Source organism: Alexandromys fortis, unplaced genomic scaffold (assembly GCF_014885135.2).
Source record: "Alexandromys fortis isolate MF-2015 unplaced genomic scaffold, M_Fortis_MF-2015_v1.1 scaffold_41, whole genome shotgun sequence".
NCBI classification, from domain to species: domain Eukaryota; kingdom Metazoa; phylum Chordata; class Mammalia; order Rodentia; family Cricetidae; genus Alexandromys; species Alexandromys fortis.
Genome location: NW_026067923.1, coordinates 635,600 through 649,677, shown reverse-complemented (window position 1 = coordinate 649,677; position 14,078 = coordinate 635,600). Strand labels below are relative to the sequence as shown.

At 44.7% G+C, this 14,078-nt stretch overlaps 1 protein-coding gene across 4 annotated transcripts in view; it reads left to right on the top strand.

Annotated features, from left to right (window-relative positions):
- Pld1 (phospholipase D1) overlaps positions 1-7,462 on the top strand; it is a 217,470-nt gene extending 210,008 nt beyond the window's left edge. For all 4 annotated transcript variants that reach the window (XM_050142099.1, XM_050142100.1, XM_050142101.1 and 1 more), the window contains 2 exons: positions 4,120-4,237; positions 5,735-7,462. In XM_050142099.1, the coding sequence (XP_049998056.1) occupies positions 4,120-4,237; positions 5,735-5,959 (343 nt within the window). In that variant the 3' untranslated portion in view covers positions 5,960-7,462. The remainder of the gene's footprint in view (positions 1-4,119; positions 4,238-5,734) is intronic.
- The last annotated feature ends 6,616 nt before the right edge of the window (positions 7,463-14,078 follow it).

Genomic DNA, 14,078 nt, shown 5'->3' with positions numbered 1-14,078 from the left:
GATACAGTATCAACCACCAGGGTTCTGTAGTGACTGTCACAACTATGAGCCAAACAGCCCATTAAACCCTAGAAAAGTATCCAAAACATCACAGATACAACCATCACTCAGCAGAAGCCATCAGCACCAGGTGAGCTCAGAACCATTTTAGATGATAGATGTGCAGAGTGGAAAGAACAGAAAACGTTTTTTGTAATGTATCTGTCTCCTTAATTTTGGGGCTAAATATCAAATATGCATGGGCATAAAGTCAAAGTCATTTTCTTTCAGACCTTGTTCTCAGATCATCCAAACTTTTTCATGTATTTTGTTGTTCATTTTCATGTAGGTAAACGCTGAGAAGGAAAACTACCCTAGAACTCAGTGTTGCCTGTTAGAGACTTATTTAAATGGCTTTCCTACAATCCAGTCCTTAACTCTTCAGTGGGTGGATACATTATCTCACCTCTTGTTTAAAGAATAAACTCAAGGAAGTTTTACCTCTAGCGCTGGGTTTTCAGATTCTTTGATGTTTCCCCAGTTAGGGAACTATCCCAACTGATTTATTGCCGTAGCCTCTCTATTCTTCAGATTTGTGCAATAAAGTTTTGCTTGAATTCTCAGCAGCTAGCCAGGGGTGTGCTGACATTGTTGGGGTCATTTTCCTTACAGCCATTCTCATGTAATAAAAGGCAAACTTTATTTAAAGTAGAAATAGAATTTTTGAGGCTATAAAATTGAAGAATTGTAGTATACCCCTGGTATTTGCTTTAGAGAGACTTTATGTAGCAGAAAAGCACAGAATGAGGTGGAAGTTGGCCGCATTTAATACCTGTGAAACAGACTGAACTTTCGCAGGTTGTTGTTGGAGATGCATGGAGAGTGTTTGGTGCGGCACAGCTTGTCCTGGAATAAGTCCAAATAGTCTTTTTTTTCTCTTTTTGCTTTCTTATTTTGGTTTTTTTAAGACATGGTTTCTTTGTAGCCCTGGCTGTCCTGGAACTCTCTCCACCACTGCCTAGTTTCAAATATTCTTTAACCCAGGAATTTTCATTCTGGAATTCCTCAGGAAATCACCAAATGTTACATATGGTATCTAAACTGCGGCATTATGATTTTTGCTCATACTAATAAGATATTGGAAATGACACAAATGTCCGTCATAAAATAATTGGTTACATAAGCTGTATGTGCTGGGCAACTCTGTAACCTTTAACCATGACGTAAGTCCGCGTTTGCTGCCCACCCAGAGAGGAAAACACCAGAATGGCATGCATATTACTAAACCACAGTCACCAGGCTGGTTGTCTTTCCCATTGGGGTGACCAAATAGCTGACCAGAAGCAGGCTAAGGAGAGTTTACCTTAGCTCACAGTTCAAGGGACGCAAGGCCACTATGCTGGGAAAAGCAAAGCAGCAGGAACTTGTGGTGTCTAGTCCCATCAGGAAGGAAGGAAGGGGAGGAAGAGGGAGAGAGGAAAGGAGGGAGGGAGGGAGGAAGGTTGTGGGGAAAGGGAGAGAGAGAGGCAAGGCAGAGACAGAGTGGGGAGAGGGAGGGAGAGATAGAGATAGATGACAGATGACAGACAGACAGATGAGATCAAGACCTGCTGCAGGGACACATTTTCTGTGACATTTCCTCTCCTAAAGACTTACATCTTGGCGGGCGGTGGTGGCGCATGCTTTTAATCCCAGCACTTGGGAGGCAGAGGCGGTTGGATCTCTGGGAGATCAAGGCCAGTCTGGTCTACAGAGCTAGTTCCAGGACAGGCACCAAAAACTACAGAAAAACCCTGTCCCGAAAATCCAAGAAAAAAAAAGACTTACATCTTGAAGACCCCACAATCTTCTGATCCAAAACCATGACCCCACTGGCAATCATGTGTTCATACACATGACTCTGTTGGTGACATTTCATATTAAGATCACAGAAGTCAGTTTTGCCTAAATTTGACAAAATTCTCCTTGCCATATTTTCCCATGTGCTTATGGGATTCTGTGTCCTTGCCTTTTCTCCAGCCCCTCTTCCCTCCAGCTACACTGGGCCATCTTCACTGTTTATGCTCACTCCTCTGAGGAACTCTTTACAAAAATGGATTTCTGGGCACATAAATGAGGGCAATTCAAAGGTTGGTATTTTCAGCCAAGCCGTTCCACACTCCAAATCCCTTTAGCAAAATACCAACTCAGTATCACCACGTGTGTTTAAATGATGGATCAACAGGCCCGACACTGAATTCCAAGTCTGTGCATAGTAACTGGACTACGCACCAAATCCTTCATCCTGGCAAATGACAATGCCACTTATCTGCCACTGTCCTCAAGGTCAACGTGTTTTCTAACTACTACTACTCTACTGTGTGTGTGTGTGTGTATGTATGTGTGTCTGTGTGTCTTTCTATCCAGATCTAGAGATATATATGGAATAGAATGAATCTCTTCACCCGGCTGTTATTTATTTGTTTGTTTGTTTGTTTGTTTATATGCAGAGTCTCATTCTGTAGCCCAGGCTGGCAGCCTGAAATTCACTGTGTATACCAGGCTGTTCTTGAACTTGCAGCCATCCTCCTGACTCTGTTTACATGTTGTATTCTCACTCCTCTGTCTGATGTCATCAGTGAGGTGTCCTCTCATTCATTTAACATCAAAACCAGTCTTTATACAGCCTGTGTTCCAGTTGTTCTGTAGTTAGCAGACACCTCTGCTGTTTGCTGAATTCACATGAGAAAAGCTTTGTGTAAGCTCCAGTGCTTACTCCCAAAGCAGAGTCTCCTGAAGTAGTCAACTGTTGGAAATGCTTTCTTATCTACAGATGCTTTAAAGAATGATGGTTATTATACCTTATTCATATGGCTTCTGAATCTTATCTTTTTTCTGCTTGGTGTTTTTTCGCTATTACATATGATCTCTTGATTATATGTGATCAGTTTAGATGATCTCTTCACGTATGACTTCCTATGTCAGGCACTCACAGAGATATGAGAGTAGCCAAGCCATGCTCTCTCAAAGAATTTGTATTCTATTAGTGGCAGATGGACCTGCTGAGAATGAAAGTGACATAAGAACAAAGCAGGTGAGGAGGACAGTGGGGAAGTGCCAGACTCCCCAGTGTCACCTGCAGGGGCAGACATGGGGGCTTCAGAAGGACTGACAGACAGAGCTTATTCTGAGTCTTTAAACATCGCAGCTGCTTTGTCTGGACTCAGTGTGGCGGTTTTTGTTTTATTCTATATTTTATTTTGTCATGTTTGGTTGTTTTCTATTAGAAGCTTGTTCTTTTCTAGTGAGAGACAGAAGGGGCATGGATCCAGAGGAGAGGGGAGGGGAAGTGGGGAGGAGCTGGGAGGAGTAGAAGAGGGAGAATTACAACCAGGATACATTGTAGAGAAAAGAGTCTATTGCCAATAAAAGGGGAAAATGAGTACAGCAAAACCCAAAATGATTGCACCTGGAGCTGGTAACCCAGCCACCCCCATCTCCCCCTTTCAGAACACACCCTATTTGTGACAACTGCAATGACCTCTTCTTGCCAGGGTTGACAATTCGCTCATTCACCAAATTTAACTGTGTAAAGAGAAGTCATGTTTTTCTTACTCGTTTCTATATCCAAGAGTTGAACATAGTGCTTGACCCAAGGAATGGGTAGGAAGCTAAAAGGGAAGGCAGAGTAGGATCAAAACGAAGTGGGAAGTGTAGAAAAAGCAGGGAGGGGACTGAGGGAGTGGGGAGTGTGGGAGAAGCAGGGAGGAAGATGGAAGGTCACATCCTGTGGAGGCACCGCGTCTTCACCTCTTACAGCTGTATGAGCTACAACCAGGCTTCTGTGGTCTCTCCTGCTTTAATTCCTTTGTCTGTAAAATGGGCATGATTACAGCTGGGCTTTAGTGGGATAATCCTTGGAAAAGGCTCCTCACATTGCCTTCTGGCCAGTGTTTGGGTGCTAACCTTAATGGTCAAGGGTCTGGCCATGTTGAGCCACATTGCAAAGATTCTTTTAGAACAAAAGGAGATATTAATGGGTTTCATGGCTTCTTTGTCTTCCCTTGGAAAGATCTCTGTCTCTTGGAAAGATGATCTGCCTTGCTGCTGTCACTGGGAACTTCTATTCCCATCACTCATTCGAAGGCTCTTGTATTTCAGGCTTGTCCTTGGCTATCTTTCTGATCCAAGTGAGGACCTTCAGGATCCTGTAAGTGACAAATTCTTCAAGGAGATTTGGGTTTCGACAGCAGCTCGGAATGCTACCATTTATGACAAGGTGAGGTTTATCCCCTCCCCCCTTTTCATTCATTCTCATCATAATTTTACTGAGACAGATAGAATATTATTAGTATAAAATAATCAGTGTGCCTCCATGTTGTAAAGCTATCTCTTTGTAGACATTGAAATGCAACGATCAAAGGGCTAGTGATGTAACTTAGTGGTTGGGTCCTTGCCTAGCATGCCCGAGGCCCTGGGTTATCACTTAGAAGAGGCCTTAGTGACATCCTGTCCACCATAGGATGGACTCTCATCAACAGCATCACTAGCACCTGACTAAGCAGCCTTTGAAGGTGTTTAGCGACAGAGAAGATAGGTTGATAGGATCCAAAGATGAGCACATTGGTACTCAACCCATCTCAGTTGGTTACCCACACGAACTGTGTGGTGGCTTGGTTCTCCCAACCCTTCCTTTCTTCCTTGCGGTTATTAAGGGGTTAAGTGTTGTTTGATGGTGGATAGGTTACCTCAGATTTGTTGACCATCTGTGTGAGAAGTTGGGTAAGAATGTGTCCTCCTTCAGGTCTCCTAGAGCCCCTTCTGGACAGACATCTTCTTAGTGGGGCAGAATGTTGAAAACCCATCGTACTGCCTGTTCAGCCCCTGAAATTGGAAAGAAACAGAGAGAAAAGACATTTTGGTCACAATGGGATAAACCTGCACATGACCCTGTGGAATTATGTCTCTTGGCTACGGGAATGATGCTGAGTCTGTGGATTCCTGTCCTCATTTTTATCCAATGCCTTCTGAAATATGCAGGGTAAACTGCTGTGGTGTCTGGAGTGTATTTCAGTCAGCAAAGTGTTAGATGCTAACGACTGTTAACACTAATCAAACTTGCAATTTACCCGGCAGATGGGAATCTCCAGTGAAACTCAGGGCTGGCCATTTTAGCATTTCCTCCCAGCATGCGTTCCTCACTGCCAGCTTGTCTTTATTCTGTGGCTAATGAGCTCTATAGATGATAAAATGAGAATGTGGCTGTGGGCTTTTGAAATGAAAAGAAGTCTCACAGTGTCTTTGTAGCATAAAAAATCAGCAACTATACTCAGGTGGTGGTGGTGCAGGCCTTTAATCCCAGTACTTGGGAGGCAGAGGCAGGTGGATTTCTTTGAGTTTGAGGCCAGCCTGGTCTACAGTGCTAGTTCCAGGACATCTAGGGCTGTTACACAGAGAAACCCTGTCTCAAAAAAAAAACCAAAGCAGAAACAAAAGCAGCAACTATGGTTGGTTGGTTTGGTTGGTTGTTTGAAATCAGGACTTACTACATAGCCCAGCTGGTCTTAAACTTATGATTCTCCTGCCTCAGCTCCCATGTGCTGGAGATTACAGGTAGGCAAGTGCCACTACGTCCAGATGTAAACAGTAACCCTTCAGCCTGTGCTTTGGCATAAAATTGTTTCATAAAACAAAGCTGTTGGGATGAATCTCTTCCATAAGGTCCGTGTACTTGCTTTTAAATAAGTAACTCCGTTTCCAATTTGTCTTTTAACAGGTGTTCCGTTGCCTCCCAAATGACGAAGTGCACAACCTAATGCAGCTGAGAGACTTCATAAGCAAGCCCATATTGGCAAAAGATGACCCCATTCGTGCTGAGGAAGAACTGAGAAAGATCCGAGGCTTCTTGGTGCAGTTCCCATTTTATTTCTTATCTGAGGAAAACTTGCTGCCTTCTGTCGGAACCAAAGAAGCCATTGTGCCCATGGAGGTTTGGACTTAAGACAGACTTCTTTGCAACCCAAGGACTTCCAGTGTGGAGAATGCATTGCATATGGTGACCTCCCAAGGGCCTCACAGCCAAAGTCAGGCCTGATGCACTCCTGGGACCAACCCACTGGACTTTCTGGAGAGGCTGAGCGGGACAATGGTCACGTTGGTGGAAGGACACTCGGCATAAGCAAGCCTTCATTATTCCTCCTTTCTGTCCTTGAGGAAAGTGCTTATGTTCTTGTTGGTGGTGTTGTTCAAACAATACCAAATACAGATATCAGAACCCATCTCTTTTGCTAATGAGAACCTGCCTGTAACTGGGATGCAAGTTGTCAAAAGTTACCTGATTCTCTTGTTCTCCTCGGATGCTCATCTATGCAGCTGGGGCCCACCAGACATGCCCTCAGCTTGTCCATACAGCCCTGTTTAAGAGATTGTTTATCAGGGAGAAGTGTGGAGAGTCACTTCAGAGTCCTCAAGATTCCAGATGAGGCTGTATCCTTCTGGTTCTGATGTGAGGGTATAACTAAGCCAAGAAGTTGCTTTTTGTTCCTTTTCAGTCACTGTTAAGACAAAACAGGTTTTGCCTAGGTACCAGCATTAGGCACTTCTGAGGAGAGCAACGGTGCATCTTGACAACAGGAAGGCATTAAATTCCAATGCTGAACAAGAAGTTTCCCTTGGTTTCCAAAGATACTGCCAAGTTGTATCCTTATCGTTGAGCCTATCTGATAAAATCTGTAAACACGTGCAGGGTATGCCAAAACATAGCAACCAGATAAACACAGAGAGAGTCTCCAAGGCGTCAGTGGGAATCCAGTTCAGATAAAGGACAAGCTTCTCCGTTTATAGAATCCCTGTTCTACTTAGCCACTGGATTGACCAAAAAGCTGGATTTCTCCATAAGCAACCCAGTGGATGAAATTAGCCTTCCAGAAGAATCAGAGGCGTCATAATGCCTTCCAGCTAAGAAGCAGGAGACTAGCCTTATTTACCCTTCCATTTTGCCATTATGACTTCTTTAGGGGAAAAGTGCTAGGTTATAAAAATGAGTGACTTTGCTTACACTGAGAACTGATACAGTAACATTCCAACACGACTTGCACAGAAGTTGCAGTAGTCATTCACATTGTCCCCGTGTGAAATCTGGATACCCACTTCCCCTTTCAGAGGGTATGGTGTCCTTTAGAGACCAAATTTTAGAGTTCCTTTCACGTCCTAGGAGCATCTATGGATTCCTGGAAGCCTAGGGTCCTTTGGGGGTCCTCTTCAAAGCAACTCCTGACACATGTTTTGATGAACGAATATGCTGGTTTGAAAGATGACACAGGACCACAAAGCCAGTTCTATGGGTTAGTAACGGAGTGACACTCACGGGAGGATGGGAATATTCCACAAATGAGGTGGGATTCGTAATCAACATTGAAAATGAATATGTTTTTATGAATAAATAAATTCTTATATGGCCAAGGATGGTGACTATACAGATAAAGATAAGATTACTTTTAAAATATTCAATGTGCATGGAATACTTCAAGATTTATTGTATTTTAATTTTAAAAAAATCTTTAAAATGTTAAAGTAGCCAAACAGCTGCTTCTTGGTTTTGTATGCAATGTTCTCATAAGAACATAAAGAACCAGTAAGGGCCCCAAATAAATCATCTACTTTGACCCTTTCCCATTGTATAGATGAGGGAACTGAGACTTGTATTGGAGGAAGGGATGATGTAAGCCACCCAACAGATGTGCAATAGGCTTCTGTAGCCAGTGCCAGCCACTCATTGCCTCACGGCTACCCCGAACTGAGGACATGCAACCCACTGTTCTGAATCCTGTGGTCTGGGTTTATTTGTCTCTGCCTGCTACAATGGGAGCCACACATAGCAGGAACATTGTGGGTTCTTTAGTCTTCAGACCCTGAAATCGTGCCCAATGCAAAGAGAATGCCAACAAATGTTTGCGGAGTGAATACGATATAGAAGAGGGAGCCAATGAAAACCACACTGAATCTTCCTGCTTGTAAACTTCTGTGGCAAGTTTTCCCACTGGATCTTCTCAAAGATGAGATGCTTACCTGTAAAGAGATTTACATGGAGGGGCCTTGTGGGAAATTCAAGTGTGATGAATACCTTCCTGTGGTAACTGTTTACAGAGTCCAACCATCTACCAAGATGCACAGGACATGGGCATGAGCTCGACCACAAGCTCATTGCCTGCCATTCTTGGACACCACTACTGCCTTCTAGAACTACAGCGCCATATCTGATAAAGACTTTAAAATGTTACTAGTCTGTGTCTTGAGAAGCTGTTTCAGATCTGCTCAGTGTTTCAGATTAACCACAATCTCTTGAAATGCCCATCAGTGCCCACCTAATGTTCTGCCAGTCTCTGTCATAACCTTTGTTTTCAAGAGGCCAAAAAGTTTATTGTTAAAAGAAGTGAAGAGTAGGTGCTTGTGGGAGCTGCTGTGGCCACGCACCAAGCTCAGTGCTGTGGTAGCAACTGGGGTACAGCAATTCCCCTTCAAATCAATGGGGTGGTCTTAATCCTGAGCCACAGTGCAGCACAGAGCAGCTGAAGGGATTCATGGTGAAATAAAAATATTTGTTTTTAAAGTGCTTTTCAAAGAGGATTTTGTCAGTAGGCGATCACGTTGTGGAGCGTTCATTTGTGATGTAAGAACTTGGGTAAGAACATGTACTCTATCCCGAATGAACAGAGCTTGAAGACATTTGCCAGTATGTGCTGAGAGTCGCTTTCCTGTAGAGCTGGTAAACTGCCTGTTGTATGAGCACGAGGGCCTGAGCATGGGCTTCTGGCAGCTATGCAAGAAATGGCTTTCATCTGTAACCAGAGCTAGCACCATGCGGAGGAGACAAGTGGGTGGGTCCCAAGGCTGTTGGCCAGCCACTCAGCTCAGTCCACACACTCTGAATTCAGTAAAAGAACCTGTTTCAAAATGTAAGGCAGAGAGCAAAAGGGAAGGAAGGCGCTTCAGTGTTAGCTTCTGTACTTCCAGACACGCACACACACGCACATTTTCATGAACGCATACACAAAATCTGCATTGATTTTAAATTATTTTAGGTCAGTCTACAGAGTCATAGATGTTATCCTGACATTTTCATACATAGGTGTCATTATCCTTAGTTCTCATTTGTTCCCCTCCGCCTGTCTCCCATCATTCCCCAGTGCCCTCTATTTCTTCCTGTAAGAGTCTGCAGTTCTTCCTACAAGCATTCCTTATCCCTAACCAGAACTCTCCTTTTTAAAAAAGATTTATGCTTTTTTATTTATATGTATGTATCTTGGAACATGTGCCATTTGTGTGTGCACCTGTGGAGGCCAGAAGAGGGCATTGGATCCTCAGGAGCTAGAGTTACAGGTGTTTGTGAGCAGCTTCCTCCTATATGAAAACCATTTTAGATGAGAGGAAAGTTCCCTGGACACAGGAATCAGGCCTGTTGATAAGCTACTTAGACAACACAAGTCCAGGATCGGGGCCTGCCATGGCCAGAGTCTAGTCAGGGGCCCGGTCTAGTCAGTGAGAACTTCCAGGCCTGTCAGAGGCTACCTTGTCACCATGTGATCTTTTTAATTGTGTGGCAAGGGGCGGGGTCGGGAGAGGGAGGGAGGGAGAGAGAGAGAGAGAGAGAGAGAGAGAGAGAGAGAGAGAGAGAGAGAGAGAGAGAGAGAGTTGTTTGGCACAAGCCCATCACCCTTATGACTTCTAACTAAGGACCCCCAAAGACCCATCTCCAGCCATCACACTAAAGGTTAGGGGTTCAGCAGAAGAATTTGGGGGAAAGGGTGCAAGCATTCAATGTAGAACAAACTTCTGAACTCAATCATGTTTAACTCAAACAATCACTATTTTAACCTGGGCTGTTGCTCTTGTCCCTCCTCGCGTCAGGATTGGCAATGTTAGTGTTTCATTTGCTGTCACCCTCTGTGACAGAGGTGGAAGGACCCTTCATGTCCCCTCAGCTCCCTCTACCCTCTCTTCCGTGAAATGAGGGAGAAAAAGGATTTTATGGGAGCTCATGAGTGTATCTTCATTTCCTTAGAAGTCTGTCTGAGGTCTGTGACTCTTGGCAGTTGGTAATCTGAAGTGAGCTGACCCAGCCCTCAGCCTGGAAATTGAATCTGGAAGAGTTCTGGGAAAGAGGCTCAGGGGGTCTGACGCAGAATAAAGCCCCCTCTGTGTGTGTGCACATGCGCACTTGTGTGCACATGCATGTATTCAGGAGTACTCACTAACCCATGTGTGCACATTTTAAGATGTCATATTCTATTGCCCTCCTCTGTTTTTTGTTCCTTTATTTCTTTGTTTGTAGACAGGGTCTCTCTGGAGCTGGGGTTGCCATTTTGGCTAGCGTGGCTGGTCAGTGGGCTCCAACGAGCCACCTGTCTCTGCCCGTGCATCGGCCCCTGGCTTTTCCGTGAGTTCTGAGCAGGCCATTGTTCTTCAACAGCAGGTACCCTACCCCTGAGCCATCTCTCTGCCCTGATTGGAGAGGGGAGGGTGTAAAGAAGAGTAAATGCCACAATGTGATTCCTTATGATGACTTTATCTACACACGAAATAGTCCTGCTTCTCACAGGATTGGAAGGATGCAATGTAACAAGGCAAAGTGGGTCCACTCCTGGGATTCCGGCTCTTTGCAGGTGGAAGCAGAAGACCCTCAACTAAACAGTGAGGCCCAGGTCAGCCTGCGCCACAGAGGACCAGCCTCAAGTACGAAAACAAAAACCTAAAAGCATCCAACCTTTCATGGTTTAATTTAGATTTATCTTTTTTTTTTTTTTTACCATTTGTGTTTATTAATTTTAAAAGCAATCAAACATTGTATAAAGGGAAATTGTTGCAAGGGTCATCTTAAATTTCAGGTTTTGAGGTCAGGGTGGACAGCAGTACAAGCAAACCATGGATTTAATTACCCACTGTTTCCAGGCAACAGTCATTTCCCACTTCATTCTAGATAAATGCGCTCCGCTGTGTGTTGTCCTAGGCTGCTGGATTCCGGGAACCTGGACATCTTGTCCGTCCCCTGACTACTCACTTAAATTAGTCACAGGAAGTAGAGCCCATCACACTAACCCACCCGTGTTTTAAATGCAAAGTTGATGTCCTGCAGCTGGAGCGCACACCGTGACACCAAGTGCAAACGCCAAGTGGCCGCGTCAGTGGCCCTGTCAGGCCTCTGGCTGAAGGCATCTCAAGTCCAGACTGACTCCTAGTTTTGATTTGACTTTGACTAGAATGGTGCCACACACAGTGCCTGGCATTCCTATATGACACCCCATAAATAATAAATGTTACCTGTCTCTAGGTAAAGGCGTTCTGGTCCTTCTTCAGAAGACCCAGGCAGGCCACGTTGGCCAGCAGACTCAGGGAAATTACCATTTTCTCCATCAGCAGAGTTGTCCAGCCTCTCTGTCCCAGGACCCAGAATCTGGCAATGTGTTTGTCTTTGGGATGTAGTCACATCCCTTTGGGAACAAGACTCATGTGGTTTGGGTTCCGGGAAGATGTGCTGGGCTGAAGCAAGCTTCTCCAGCTGAGCGCTTACAAGCAGTGTGGCTGAGCCTGAGCACAGCTGGAACGCCCCGCAGGGTTGGGGTTGTCTTCTGAGAACTAAAATCAAGGAGTCTGTGTCCCTGGCCGTGCCTTCCATGGGGCACTGAAAATGGTGCTAGCATCTGGCTTTGCTGTGAGACCAGGGCTTTCTGTGTGTACAGAGTACCTTGGCTAGGTTTTGTTTTGTTTTTAGGACAGAGTATACATTCATTATATAATTAAAATTGTGATATCAGCAGTGTCTGTTTGGGGCTTATTTCTCATTCTGTGTGGGGATTTCCAGAGCCAGGGTCAACGGGGTTGGGATAACGATGGCACCACGTGTCCCTGACACGTGTTCACCGGTAGAACCCCCAAGCAAGGCCAGATTTGGAATCACAGCATTCTCTGGTCCACAGGTGTCTTCCATGGGAGGTGCAATGACACAGGGACTGACTCTAACCCTCATCCTTTAGTTTATTCTAGAAGATAAAATAGATAACTAGTTTATTATAGAAGATGACAACATCCCATCAAAGTACTGGGGAAATCTCAGAGGTCAGACCAGGGTGCCCACAGCCCCGTGCTTAGCTTAGCAAGTGGAGTGTAGAGCTATTTCCACTCTCAAAATAGCGGTGACCAGGATAAGGGGCAACTGAACGCTCGTGGAGAGAACAGCCAAGACTGGAGAGCACGCCGTGTTATTCTCTGAGGACACCAGGGAAGACATAATCACCACCCACGATAATAACAGCTGATGTGAGGAACTTTCTGGGCTACAGCCTCCTCTGAGCACTTCACCCTGTCCTGGTTTTCTCGACTGGCCTTACTACCTTTTCAACTCCCTTAGTTAGACTTGGAGGTACAAGAATGTCTCCCCTCCAGACTCATGCTGATATTTAATTTCTGTTGAATCAACGTGAAGATATGGAACCTGCCTGAAGGGATGGTTAAGCCATCAGGGCTCTGCCACTGTGAATGGATGCATGTCATTACCAAAGAGTAGGTCAGTAGCAACAGGAGTGGGCTCTTGAAGACCGAACACATTCAATCCAATTTTCTCTTCCTCTCTTGAGTGAGCTCACAACCCTTCCGCCGTGTCCTAAGGCAGCACACCTGGCCAGATGTTGACATGTGTTCCTGGACTTCACAGGCTCCAACACTGTGGGAAAATTGATTTTTATTGTTTATAAATTCCCCACTATGTTTCTAGTAGCAGAAAGTGGAATAAGGCAGCAATCAAATGATAGTAATCTCCAGGTGGGGGTGTCTAAGCAGGGAGGAAGGAGACACAGGACTGAGGTAAGAAGATGCTAGATGATGTCTTTGTTTCTGTTTTACATCCATTGTTGATGGTAGAAAAAGAGTCCAAACTGATGTCTCACTCCGAGAGAGAGAGAGAGAGAGAGAGAGAGAGAGAGAGAGAGAATTTCTGAAAATCTTCTGTAGTTGTTTTAAGTGCCTGGGGATGGAGCCCAGGGCCTCAGAGATGCCAACAAGTACTTTCCTATGAGCTATATTCCCAAACTACCTTTCTATACTTATTCAGAGAACAGGAATTCCTGTTATTTGCATTATGTTATCTGGTACAAAGGTTGCAAGCAGGCCTCACAGGCTTTGCCTAGCCCACAGATACATTTAGCTAAACCAAGCAATGTTGTCTAACATTGAGGATTAGTCACCAAACTCAAATACGGGATTTCGAGTAAACTTTTGGTTGTTGGGCTTCTGGAAAACAAGTTCTCTAGATACAAATAGCACAGTAATGATTCCTGCAGGAAGTAAAGAGTACTTCCTTTTATGGGGACATCTACTGGCCAGGTCACCAGAGTGCTCCCCATGAACCTTCTGTGTGTCTGACCTGGGACTTTCTTTGGCAGCTATAAATTGGTGCCGAGATATTGCTTATCTTTCCATCCAGGTTCCAAGGAAACCACGGCATCCTGTCTTTGTGACTTAGTTATGCCAGCAGGAGAATGAGAGACCATGTGGAGAAAAGGGATGGGGTGACAGGCAGCAGCAGTCGCTAGAGGCAGTGAGAAAGCTGTGCAAGGCAAGCCAGATCCAGCCGAGCTACCTAGGAATCCAGTCAAAGAATCCTGCAGCTGAACCCAACCAAAACTAACTCCAGAATCAGGAGCCAGTAAGATTGGCACTGTTGTAATGCTGGTGTCACAGGTAGGGACAAATCTCATCAGGGCACTCTGACTATCCTTTTGCACATTTAATTTCTCCATGATCTCATGCTATTCAGCTTCTAGACTTGCCACGTGAAGTAGCCCACATAACTTTTTACTCTTCTTGTATAACACATTTGTAAATAATGAATATATTATGAACATGCAACTTGATGAATTTCCACAAGTTTAATGAATGCCTGATCGGTGCCCAAATCAAGAGGGCATGGGAAAAAAAAAAAAGAAAGAGACTAGGATAGACAGGATTAAAGAAAAAAAAGGAAAAGAAGGAGAAAAGGAGCGTGGAGAACGACGAAAAGGAGAAAAACAGAAGCAGGAAAGAAAGGGGAGAGGGAGGAGCGGGTCCCGCTTCTGCTTGCCTGTGTTCAC